Here is a 13,248-nt window from a genome sequence, read left to right as displayed (position 1 = left end):
AGAGGAGAGGTTTCCTTGACCTCTTTCCCGCAGAAGGGGAGAGAGAACCCAGCGCAGCGTGAGAGACCCTGCAATCGACCCCTGATAAAGAGAACCACGTGAAATAACATTGCGGTGAGTCAACGTTAGATCTAATTCCCATGGTCCTTCTCGGAGTCTATCGGACCCGGCTTGGAGACCTGACTGACGTGTCCGGGCTGTGGGCTTCGGACTTAGCTCCCTGGATCTGTTTCTTGTTCTGTGAAATGGGACAGCAACAAAGGGGCCTCCTGAGGCTACGATGAGGGCTCAGTAGGATAATGCATGTGAAAAACTGAGCGCAGGGCCTGGCGCAGAACACGCACCACCACCGCTAGTGAGGACCATTTTAGCAGTCCGTGTGTTACGCTCCTTCTCCTACAGACACCACAGCTCTACTAGCTGAAACTTCAGACTCCTTTTATTTCATTTTTCACGTGGAAACAGCTGACCTCATCCCCGAAGAGCATGCCGAAGGGGATCCCAAGTTCGATAAACCTCACAGACCCTACACTCAGTCCATTTCCACTGGTGGGATTGCACCCTTTCCACCACCTGCGTCCAACCAGACCTGTCTCGGACATGCCCAGTGCTCTTCTCAAGCACTAGAGGGAAGAAATGGGAGAGCCTCCCTTGCTCAGGAAGCCTGCTGGCCTGGCCACCGGCCTACCTGCTCTGCATGCAGCTCTGCGAGGTGGCAGAGCGCCACAGCAAACGACTCCGTGTTGTTCTGCTGCACGCCCGCGTTCACTGACTCCAGGCTGTTCATGCTCAGCAGCATCTGGGCTTGCTGCAGCGCCATGGTGCTGGGTGAGGGGGACGAGCAGGGAGTTCCGTCAGTCAAGGGACCCAGGCTGCCCTTCGCCACACCCCACATTTCTCTTGAGTGCAAGAGGAAGGGAAGTTAGGCCCCACTGCAGGCTCTGGCTTGGTGGGAGCAGCTGCCTCCCAATGCCAGTTCTCCACCCTCAGGAGCAGGAGAGCAGGAAAGCAGTGCCAGGGGAAACATGTAGTGGTTATGGCCCAATGAGGAGCTCCAAGCTCCAGACCCTCCATCGCCTCTAGTTCTCCCTGCGGCCACGGTGTATTCATTCATTGCCACGGGCAAATTCACACTCGATGCCATCCTGGAACCAGCTGCTCTGGCAGTATATGCAGTGGCCAGTGTCTGCAGCTGTTTCAGACCACATCGTGCCAAAAAATTATCTCAAGTACAAAAACAAGACTGGCCAAGTAGGCAGTTCTTTTATTACTGAACTCCTAAAAATAGCAGATTGTTTAGGTGAGAGGTGAGGTAATAACAGAGTTCCAGGATTACAAATCTGGTTCAGACATTTAATTCCCAACTACAGAGTCTAAATGGAAACTGAACACAAGGCTGGAGACATTCCAGAGAACACACCTTGGTTAGTAGGGAAGCACCTTTCTTGACATATTAACTTTGGGGTCCAGGGCATGCTCCACCTGAGTGACCACGGCCCGGCCCGTGCTTCCTGCGAACAGGAAGAGGTGCTGCCCGCCTCAGGGTGCAAGGACATTGTGCTCGGAGTCGGAGGGCCTGGCTTGAGCCCTGGCTCTGTCGCTTACTGACTGCACTCGTGGGCGTGGGCAGCCCAGACAGACGTGTGCACTCTGGTCTATGCACCCTAGAGTGGACACAGCCCACAGCGCAGCTGGGAGGAGTAAATAGGAGCGCACATGGGAAAAGACTTTGCAAAGTCTGTGCAAAGCACAAAATGTTTTGAAACTATAAAGCACTGTCTTTAATTCCCTAAATGGACAACTTCCATCAAAGGGGGAACCACTCTGCTAGCCTCTGCTTATCTCTAAGAGGATCCTGCCCCCACAGCCCCGACCGTCTGCCTCACGACCCACCTGCGGCCATAGAGCCTCCAGATGGCCGTTTTCTGTGCAATGCTGATGTCGATGAGCTCCGACAGACTGTGCTTCCAGTGCAGGAGGTCAGAGTCCTTTAGGGCATCCATCAGTTTGTGTGCTGTCTTCCCAGCAAAAGCCCTCTGCTGGACCAGGGACTGGATTCCCAGGGAGGCAAGGTACTGAGGGGACAGATACACCCACAACCCGAGATAGAGATCACATGACTGAGTCTGTTTCGCTCTTCAGAAATCTGGCATGTTTCACATTTCAGCACATGCACAGTGACAGCACTGTTTCACAGGAAAGTACCTACTGCCCGAGCCTGCCCCATACAAGGTGCGGTCCTGAAAAGCTGCGGCTGGAAGAAAGGCTGACCTCTCTGAGAAGAGCCAGGGCTTTGACGTTAAATGGACCTGGGCTTAAACACCACCTCTGCCACTCACTGTGTGTCCTGCGGCCAGTCGCTGAGCTTCTTAGCCAAGCCTTAGCCTCACTGTCTGTTAAATGGGCCTCAGACCTTATCATAAAGAGTGGTTGTGAGGAGTACAATGAGATAATGTGGCAAACAGTGCTGGGCACATTATGCAGTAGATTTAAAGAATACCTCTTACGAGCATAATTTCTTTTCAATAACTTTAAGTATAATTTTCAAGGATGAAAGCTCGACTGAAAAATAAATCTGTAACAAAAATTGTATTTAAGAAGTGTAGCAAGCATTTATTTTAAGGATACACTTCCTTTTGTCATTATAATGAATTCTGTACATGTAACCTTCCCAGAAATCAGTCACATGGACAATCTACAGATTTGAAAAGCACATACTTTAAATCATTACACGTGATCACTTCCAATTCTCCTGGAGTTTGTTACAAACTTCGAGAGCGATGCTTACTGGTCCAGGATTTTGGCAGATAGATTTTGGGCCTGGACGAGGCTCTGTGCATCGGCGCCCTAGTCTGACAGTCCTCACTACCTCCTGTGTGGGGCAATGCTCTGTGAAGGTCCCTCGGGATGTGGCATTCTGGACTACAATTCAGGTCCTTCCCTGTCATAGCCTATTGTTAAAGCAACGACCAGCGAACTTGTTCTCTGAAGGGCCAGAGAGAAAGTAATTTAGGTTTTGCAGACCGCATTTTGTGTCTCTTACATATTCTTCTTTGTTTTTCCCCCAACTACATGAAGATGTAAAGCCCGTTCTCAGCCAGCGGGCCAAACATAAGCAGGCCCAAGGGCTGCAGCATTTGGCAGTATCTGGTTTAAAAATAAGCCTTTCCTGAAATTTTTCTAAGTAAATACAGGGAAGTTAATGTTGATCAATAAACTAAAAACAATCTCATCAAATTGGTAAATGGAACTTTCACAGATGTTATGAGGATAAGGGAGCAGGGAGAAACCTATCAAACAGAGTTTAGTGGTTTAATTAATAACTAAGGTCATATGAAACTACCAAGAATAAAACCATACCATCTGTTTAAACAGCCACAGAAAGATGAGCCTTACCGGTAACCCAAAATGCACTGCTTTCTTCACAGAATGCTCTAGCAGAACGTGGCTATCGGACCTCTTCTGCCCCAGCACATAAAGCCAGCTCTAGTAAGAGAAATTGTCAAAATACAATATATTCTGACAATGGCAATGGTTAATGTTCGATTAAATTTCAGCATGATTGTAAGAAAGAATTAACAAGGGGCAAAATAATAATAATAATAAATAATCCTCTAACAGGCTCTGGCCAGGTAGCTCATTTGGTTAGAGCATCATCCCGATACACCAAGGTTGCGGGTTCAATCTCCAGTCAGGGCACATGCAAAAAATCGACAAATGAGCTCAACCAATGAGCCCTGGTTGGTGTGGCTCAGTGGATTAAATGCCAGTGACTGAAAGGTCGCTAGTTCAATTCCCAGTCAGGGCACATGCCAGGGTTGCGGGGCAGGTCCCCAGCTGGAGGCATGTGAGAGGCAACCAATGTATCTCTCACACATTGATGTTTCTCACCCTCTGTTTCTCCCTCCCTTCCCCTCTATCTAAAATAAATAAATAAAATCTTTTTAAAAAAAATTTTAAAAACCCTCTAACATAGTCTTTCAGGAAGTATGAACCTAAGTGAAGCCCATCAAACCCATGAACACTGTCAGACAAGCCACTGATCTTCACCTCTGAGAGCAGTGAGTGGCACGTGTTCCAGAAAAAAAAAGCAGAGTCCCCATACGGGCATTAATTGAGAAAATGAGAACCTCGGGGGGTGGTTACATGAATTCTGTGTTCTCCTTGTGCTTGGTGATTATGTTTTTACAGGATGACATCTCACTAGTTACTCGGTGTTGCATATACCTTTTGGTTACTGCCAGAGTTTAATGTGGCAGTTTCACATGGCAAATTGCACTGAAATTTGTAGAAAAGAAACACCACCAAAACCAAACTGATGTCACAAACTAAGAAATACAAACAAATATAGGCGGCCCTTCCTGAATGACCACGACTGCCTCACTAGCTTCCCGTCACTGCTCAGGAACTTTGCTCTGACCCCATTCAAAAGGGCCTTCGGAAGGCCAGCCCCGCCCACCTCGGGACTCCCAGGCGGGGCAGCCTTACCAGGCAGTGCTGCAGACACACGTGATCGTTGGACTCCTGGGCAATCCTGATGGCCTCCTGCAGGGCGAGCTCGGCCTGCTGACTGAGGACAGGCTGCACGTTAGCATCTCCTGAACCGCCGAAAACGTGCACAAGCGACAGCAGCAGAGAACTGTAGAGCGACTCATCGGCGGAGAGCAGGCCCCGGGCCGAGGCTGCCACTAGGGGCTCGCTCCCTCAGAGGCATGTCCCCTGCCCCAGCACAGGAACCCTTAACCGTGGAGACACAGGACCTGCCCCTCCTAAAGGGGGCATCAAGGATTAGCTTTTCTCCATCTCAGCTCCTACGAGTTTTACTCCAGCTGTCTACAGCTGAGGGGAGAGGCACAGAGAAGTAACGATATTTTACTTTTCATTGCATTCCCTTCCGCATTATTTAACTCTTTTTTACTATGGCAGCTGATACTTTTATGGGTAACTTTCTTCAAAACTAGTTTTAAAAAGTATTTTGAGGATTACCCACTTCAGAGACTCTTTCTTCTACCCATGCCGTTCCCGTCCAGCTCTGACATCTCCCCCAACCTCTCAAATTCTGTGGAAATTCAGTCAAATATTTTTGGCCCCCACTGAGCCTCGCACTTGCGAAAATTCCCACAGAAATGCTCTCTGTACCCCCACCTTACCGTGCTCAGTTAGACACCACTGCGTACCCCATCTACTTACTGAATCTATGTTAACTGTCCCAGCTCGTTTATAAACCACAGAGGGCGCAAGTAAAGTCTTAAACTTTGGGTTTCCCAGTGGCAAGTCACAGAACAGAAACCTTACCGATGTTGGGCCACTGAGTATCTTGAGATAAATTCTATGGGTATCACTCATTTAGGGAAAAATTTACAAAAAGAATTTTCTTTCAACACAAGGGCAATAGCCTCACACAATTAATTTTAATTGGGGAGAGCCAAATTGTTCCTCAATACTTACTTGTTTGATAAAAAGACCAGACGTGCATACATTCTCACCTAGCTTACATTCTTTTGCATCCCTTTAGTAATGCCATGCAGCCGAACATGCGCTCTCTGAGGGCAGGAAGCCCATCTTCACACGTAGGCCGCCAATAAATACCAGTTGGTTTAACTTTACTGAACATGTGATGACCAAACAAACAACGCCATGTACAGAGAAACGGCTTTGGGGGAACTGTATGCTAAAACAGAGCTAAAGACACTATTTTTCCCAGGTTGGGAGGTAGATTACCAACACAGAAACTTGAAGTCCAGCAAAACCCTCAAAGGACCTTATGGTTTTCCATTGCTGCAAGGCAGAAAAATCTCTGATAAAAATTTTCAGGAACAGAGCAGGAGGCAAATTGGTTGTAACGTCTGAAATGCACGGGCTGTCTACTGTTTTCAAAACGCCAGAGCAGGAAGGCCTGTAGCCTGTCAGCAGTGGCTTCCCATGTCATTCAGAGTAACAGCCCAAGTCCTGCCTGGGCCTCCAGGCCGCTGAGCACCCTGACCTCTGCCACCTGCATGCCCTCACTCTCCTCGATCCCCCCTCACTCACAGCACTCTAGCCACTCTCCTTGCTCGTCCTCAGGTGTGCCAAGTGAACTACTGCCTCCGGGCCTTTGCGCTTGCTCCTGTAGCTGATGGGTTACTCATTTCCGAATTCCTTCAAGTCTCAGTTCAAATACAATATTAAGCAGCTGAGGTCAGGGAGGACTTCTACTTAAACGATCTGCGAACTGAGGGAGTGAGAGAACTGTGCGCACGCCTAGAGGAAAAGTGCTCCTTATGCAAACTGCAGTCCTTCCTCCCCATCATCACTCCCTACCCCTTGTCCTGATCAGTCATAACCTGACACAGGTCTAGTGACATTTCCTGTTTATCTCTCCCCCTGTAAGCTCCAGGAAAACCTCAGCCTTTCCCTCTCTTTTTACTGCTCTCTCCCCAGCATCTAGGACAGTGTCTAGTACACAGTAGATGCTCAATAAACAACTATAAAGATTTTTCAAGAAATCTCCACAATCCTATTAGCTAGTGACAAAGATTTACACATGCCCATAGTTCCAGGACGAGAAACAAAGAAGACTGAACCTAGGTAAATCAGGTATTAATTAGCAATTAAATTCCATGCAATTAGCTGCCTATCCATTGATAATATTGTAAATACAAAGAAATTCTGTACACCAACAGATTACTTGTACCTAGAAGGCTTATACAAATTTCTAAACCCTAAGGGAAGCTAATTTGAACACAGCAATAGGTCACTGTTAAATATTACAAGTGGCGTTGCTATTTCTCATGAGCACATAAAAAAGGGAAGGCCATGCTCTGGCTGGTGTGGCTCAGTGGATTGAATGCCAGCCTGCAAACCAAAAGGTCGCTGGTTCAATTCCCAGTCAGGGCACATGCCTGGGTTGTAGGCCAGGTCCCCAGTAGGGGGCGCATGAGAGGCAACCACACATTGGTGTTTCTCTCCCTCTCTTTCTTCCTCCCTTCCCCTCTCTAAAAATATGTAAATAAAATCTTTAAAAAAATAAAAAAAGGGAAGGCCCTGATCAAGAGGTTATTAAAGCTGGGCAGACAAAAAGAAGTTAACTATTAAAAGATAATAATAATATCAAATCTCACAAACTCATGGAGTCTGGAGTAGCCTTAAGCACTTTGGGACACAACTCATGATCTGAAGCTTGAATTGCCTTAATGACACCCTGGTCTGGGCTTGCGGACTCCCCTGACACCCTTCTCAGAGGACTCTACCTGGGGAAATGTCTTCCTCCCCCCCATAGGAATATTTTTGTTATTGTTGTTCAAAAACGTCTTCCTTTTAATGAACAAAAATGTTTTGTCCTCTAACTTGCACCCGCCAGCTCACTCATCTTTGGTAGTCGCCCTCGGTCAGTCTAAGCTTTTTATTACATTAAGATGGTGAACATGTGCTTGGCTAAATCATTTTTCTTTAGGCTGAACATTCTCACAATCTTCTTGTATCATTTCTGTGACATGGCTGTGAAGGCCTCCAATGAGACTGTCCCCCACACACAAGCTCCAGTCTATGTCCCTTTTTAAATGCGACAACCAGAAGTTAATAGAATTTCTTGGGTGTTGCCTAGCCCATAGAGCAAGGGGAAGAGCTCTCAGTTCTTGAATTCTGGACATTGTTTCCATTAACACACTCTAGAGTCTCTATTCAAAGGTGCCTGCAGCAGAAACCACATTTCTTTCAAATGGGAAAAAGCCACAGCGGGTGGGGAGACTCTTTCAATTAGTAAATCCCTACCTTTTCACGGTTATTCATGTTATTTCATTGTTTTCCAAATACCCTCCATGTTCTGAAAGATTTTATCCATTTAACTCTACTTACTAAATAATTGACAACTTTCCCATTTTTATTCATCAAAATCATAGGCATATCTTAGCATCAGCATAAGCCAAGGATCACCTCGTGGAGCTGCCTGAATTCCATCAGAAAGCACAAACATGTGACTTTTAATAAGCCAGAGCAGTCTTTTATCCTGGAAAGGCACAACTTCCTTTTGGCATTTTGAAATACTGGAAATAGATTTTGTATCCCCATTATTACCTCTGAAAAATCCTTTTGGGAATCCCTGGCCTATTGACCTAATTTTCTTTTAATTCATGGCTGTTCTTAGAAGTAAAGAAAGAGGCCATGCACTAAAACAGTAATGTTAAATAGTGCCACCAGGGGGCAGACTGTTTAAGTAGAAGGTTTTCGTTAACTTCTGTCCAGTGAAAAAGCAATCCCTTTGGAAATTACTGACAAGTCTAGGCCAAAGAGCCAGCTTCCTCTCTCTCTTTTTTCTTCTTTTTTTAATAAAACATTTTTAAAAACCATCTTAATTAACATTTAAGAGTTAATATCTTCAATTTCTGCATGGATAAAAAAATGCATAAACTTACTAGTGTCCGAAGCGGCAGTGCAGGGCGGCCAGATTCAGGGCGGCATATCTCAAGCTCCGGCCGTAGCCCTCTTCCCCATTACTTTTGCTCTCGGCTCCGGTAAGAATCAGGCGGTCAAAATAATGCAGGAGGCTGTGTGTAGAACTGAAAACATCTTGGACCCGGAGGTTGTTTAAGTAGCTGAGATAATGCTAAAACAAAAAGCAACCCACATACTGTAAATGTTCTGCTTCCTCTTACGTAAGACTAATTCAGAGCTCCATTGGCTGCAAACACCCGCGTGTCGCCTACCCTTCTAACAACAGGGTCGAAGTTTAGGTTCATCTTTCCCCACGGCAGAATAAGGCAGGTCCGAGATACACTGGTTTCTCCCCAGGGACAGTCCCCAGTTGAAAAACGGGAGTGCCCTCAGTACTTGGGTTAGCATTTTATCCTGAACATACATCCGCTGTGTCACTGGGTACACTGGGACCCCCGCGAGGGTGGAGTGGGGGGCTCACCCAGCTCAGGTATTAAAGAAATGTACCCAGTTAATTATCTTCTGTTTTGAAATTGTTTTCATTTTGCTTGGTTCACTGAATTAAACTTTCCTCCAAACAGGGAACAAAACAGGTATCTTTCTTCATGTGGAAAAAGTTAGATGTCAAATCCAGGTTTCTGGGTAAAAATTCATTAAGGAATGCTCTGATTTAAATTAAAAAAAAAAAATCCTGACTAAAGTGGAGAAAGGAACACATTTTTAGGCCACAATTTTTTTTTTTAATTCAGTCTACTCTATCATCTGTCCATAATTCACATCAGAGAGATGATGAATGAGAAAGAACATCATTAGACCAAAAAACTGCCTTCTGGCCTGGGGGGGGGGGGGGCGGCGGGGGGCAGCAGGAGGGACAGCTCTGCAACCCAGGCTGGGCTGTTTCCTTCCCAACAGTGTGATTTCTCTCCAAGGTCCTGGGCCAATGTGTGGGCCCATCCTCATGGCTGCTCAGTGTAAGAGTAGCCTTGTCACTTCTTTTCAACTCAGCAACAAATTCTGGAAAAGACTCACCGCTTCAGCAAAATCAGGATTAAATTTCAACAAGTTGTTCAATTCTTTCTGCAAAGCAGCTGGAGTGAGGGCTTTAGTCTCGTCATTCTTTAACAAAGAAGCCTGAGACGGAAACATGACAACTCAGTAGAAAGAAATGGCCAATAAACAGCTGGAAACGTTGTAGTAAATGGCACCAGATAACTACTTCCTTTTCCGGGCCTACTCTCTCCTCCTGACCATACAGGACAGTTTCCCCTTCCTGAAACAGTAGGCCTCCCACCTCCACTCCCCATCCACACTCTCCTCGCATGCAAACTTCTGCTCGCCTCCTCCCACCACCCCCACCCCCCCCCCACCCCCCCGATTTAGACCAGCCTTGTGCTTCTATCACCTTCTAGGCTAGGTAAGGTCCTATCGGCCAGGCTGCACTCAACTTCCTGTAGTCAAATTATGTTATCAAGCTATGTTAAAAGTGCCAGTCTGACCTCAGTTCAGACTGGAAGCACCTGCAAGGCAGGCCGTGTGTGTCTCCAGCCCTGCAAAGGGCCTCAGGGCACCCAGAGGCACTGAGGCACTACTCCCAGTTAAATGTGACAGATGGATGATACCAAGCAACGATTCTATAGATATGTAGAAAACATTCCAAGTTGAATACTAGTACTTAAGTTAGACACTTCAATTGTACCCAAATTTTTTAAGTATATTTTATTGATTATGATATTACAGTCGTCCCAATTTTTTCCCCTTTATCCCCCCCTCTGCACTGCAATCCCCCACCCTCCAGCATTCCCCTCCGCCCTTAGTTCATGTTCATGGGTTGTACATATAAGTTCTTTGGCTTCTCTATTTCCCATACTATTAACCTCCCCCTATCTATTTTATGCCTACCAATTATGCTTCTTATTCCCCGTGCCTTTCCCTACCCCATGCTCCCCCTCCCCCTCGATAACCCTCCATGTGATCTTTATTTCTGTGATTCTGTTCCTGTCCTAGTTGTTTGCTTAGTTTGTTTTTGTTTTTCAGGTTCAGTTGTTGATAGTTATGAATTTGTTGTCATTTTACTGTTCATAGTTTTTTATCTTCTTCTGTTTCTTAGATAAGTCCCTTTAACATTTCATATAGTAAGGGCTTATTGATGATGAACTCCTTGAACCTTTCTTTATCTGAGAAGCACTTTATCTGCCCTTCCATTCTAAATGAAAGCTTTGCTGGGTAGAGTAATCTTGGATGTAGGTCCTTGCCTTTCATGACTTCAAATACTCTTTCTGGCCCCTTCTGGCCTATAAGGTTTCTTTTGAGAAATCAGCTGATAGTCTTATGGGAACTCCTTTGTAGGTAACTGTCTTGTCTCCTCTTGCTGCTTTTAAGATTCTCTCCTTATTTTTAATCTTGGGTAACTTAATTATGATGTGCTTTGGTGTGTTCCTCCTTGGATCCAATTTCTTTGGGACTCTCTCTGGGCTTCCTGGGCTTCCTTCGTAAGACTGGGGAAGTTTTCCTTTATTATTTGTTCAAATAAGTTTTCAATTTCTTGCTCTTCCTCTTCTTCTGGCAGCCCTGATTCAGATGTTGGAGCACTTAAAGTTGTCCCAGAAATTCTGAAGCCTCTCCTCATTTGTTTTAATTCTTGTTTCTTCATTCTATTCCAATTAGACATTTATTTCTTCCTTTTGTTCCAAATCATTGGTTTGAGTCTCAGTTTCCTTCCGTTCACTATTGGTTCCCTCAATATTTTGCTTTATTTCACTTTATGTAGCCTTCATTTTGCGACCGAGCTCAGTCAATTCTGTGAGCATCCTGATTACCAGCGTTTTGAACTATGCACCTGACAGGTTGTCTATCTCCTTGGTGCTTAGCTCTCTTCTGGAGTTTGGATCTGTTCTTTCATTTGGGCCATATTTCTTTATCTCAGAGCACTGGTCTGGATGAATGTTTCTTTAACTCCTTGGTTGTGGGAGTCCATGTAGTTTGTTATTCTGGCAGTTCTGGTTGTTTATTGTTTTTAAATTTGTTGTTATCCTTCTTTTGGTTGTGCGAGGAAGTGAAGCGTTTCTACCCACACCTCCATCTTGGCCAGAACCCCACTGGTTCCAAATTTTTCTTTATAAGTAACAATAGCCCTGGCTGGTGAGGCTCAGTGAATTGAGTGCTGGCCTGAGAACCAAAGAGTCACCGGTTTGATTCCCAGTCTAGGGCCTGGTTTTCGGGCCAGGTCCCCAGTAGGAGGTGCATGAGAGGCAACCACACATTGATGTTTCTCCCCCTCTCTTTTTCCCACCCTTTCCCTCTCTCTAAAAAAAAAATTAAATCTTTGAAAAAAAAAAAGTAACAATAATTTCTAACTCCATTTTAATTCATTATATCATTATAGAAGATTCCAAAAATATGGAAAAGCATACCGAAGGAAAGAAAAGTCATCTGTAATCCCTCCGCCCAGAAATGACACTATTAATTCTTCAGCGTATCTCATGAGCATTCCAGGGCATCTTTTTTCCTATGTGTGCATATACACACGTACATATATCCATGCCACATTTTTAACAAAATTGGAATACATAATTTTACTTCTTGCTCTTTTCACTTAATAATATAGTACAAACTTTGTCTCATCAAATAGTCTTTGAAAATGACTTTTAAAACAAAAGAATTAACCCTTTGTCATATTTATTACAAATACTTTTCCCATTTTGTTGTTTGTCTTTTAATTTTGTCAGAACATGTTCTGACATGCATTTTTAATTTTTATGCCAAAAAATCAAATGACCTTCTCCTACACATTTCTTCCACAGCTTTTATGTTTAGAAAGTCTTTCTCCACACAGAGATGAGTTAAAAGTTAATATGTAGTTCCTCTGCTTTAATTATAGTTTTAAATATTTACATCTGCCCCTTTAATCCACCTGTAATGCACGGAGGTGTGGGGATCCAACTACATTTTCTCTCCTCCATAGTTAACCAACTGTCTAGACCAGTTTTTCTGATGTTTAAAACTCATCTGCAGCGGTGTTCCTATCGCTTTTATCTAGATCATTACACCTTTCTGCAGAAAGAAAATTAAGAACAAAATTAGGGAAAACTAAAAGTCTAGCAAAAAGGCAAAAGTCTATGCTTGAAAATAACATGGGAGAAAAATGTTCAGCTAATGTTACTGAGAAAATGAAAAAAAAAAAGACTCAAAAACACCAACAAAGTAAAGTTTAGGATGATGAACGCTGACATCTGCAACTTGAAATGCATTAAAAAAAAAAAGAAAGAAAGAAAGAAAAAGAAATGAAACACTGGCCGGACAGAGGACGGGTAAGTATGTGATGAACAGAGCAAAATACTAAGGCTACAGATGATAGGTATGCGGGTATTCACTGTAAAATGCTTTTCAACTTTTCATTCTGTCTGAAAATTCCCACAATAATACGTTGGGGAAAGGGAAGTACGCCTTCTAAATCACATATTTGGGGGCCGTGTTAGTTGCACATCATTATTAAATAAAGCCGCATCATAACTTTAATAGAAAAATAAAATCACTCACAAAATAGGAAGTAAAACGTAACTACGCTTGCACTGTTAGTGAAGAAAAGAGGACCAACGGCAAGGGAGAGTGCAGTTACCAATAAGCCTACTAACATAACAAGCATGTGCCGTGACAAATAATGTCACAGGGGCTTTTAAAGTTCAGGATAAATTACAGAATTAACATACCTGTTGAGAAAGAAAAAACTCTGCTTGTTTTTGGGACAGAGGCCCACTGCAAGAAACCTCCTCTTCTCTAAAAAACACAAAACAAAAATAATATAGAAATACGTACAATACACCATAGCAAAAATGGTAATGC

The 13,248-nt window shown here is 44.3% G+C and overlaps 1 protein-coding gene across 2 annotated transcripts in view; it reads right to left on the bottom strand.

Moving 5' to 3' along the window:
- ANAPC5 (anaphase promoting complex subunit 5) overlaps nt 1-13,248 on the bottom strand; it is a 30,542-nt gene that overhangs the window by 10,011 nt on the left and 7,283 nt on the right. For both annotated transcript variants that reach the window (XR_006656419.2, XM_024566975.3), the window contains exons 5-11: nt 13,116-13,182; nt 9,439-9,540; nt 8,391-8,581; nt 4,489-4,570; nt 3,397-3,486; nt 1,894-2,075; nt 689-824 (exon numbers count right to left, since the gene is read on the bottom strand). Coding sequence is in view for 1 of the 2 variants with exons in the window: in XM_024566975.3 (XP_024422743.2) it covers nt 689-824; nt 1,894-2,075; nt 3,397-3,486; nt 4,489-4,570; nt 8,391-8,581; nt 9,439-9,540; nt 13,116-13,182 (850 nt within the window). In the remaining variant the exon portion in view is untranslated. The remainder of the gene's footprint in view (nt 1-688; nt 825-1,893; nt 2,076-3,396; nt 3,487-4,488; nt 4,571-8,390; nt 8,582-9,438; nt 9,541-13,115; nt 13,183-13,248) is intronic.

The sequence above is a fragment of the Desmodus rotundus genome, chromosome 7 (genome assembly GCF_022682495.2).
Source record: "Desmodus rotundus isolate HL8 chromosome 7, HLdesRot8A.1, whole genome shotgun sequence".
In the NCBI taxonomy this organism is placed as follows: domain Eukaryota; kingdom Metazoa; phylum Chordata; class Mammalia; order Chiroptera; family Phyllostomidae; genus Desmodus; species Desmodus rotundus.
Note: the sequence above shows the minus strand (reverse complement) of the source record. Positions and strands in the feature narration are given on the sequence as shown.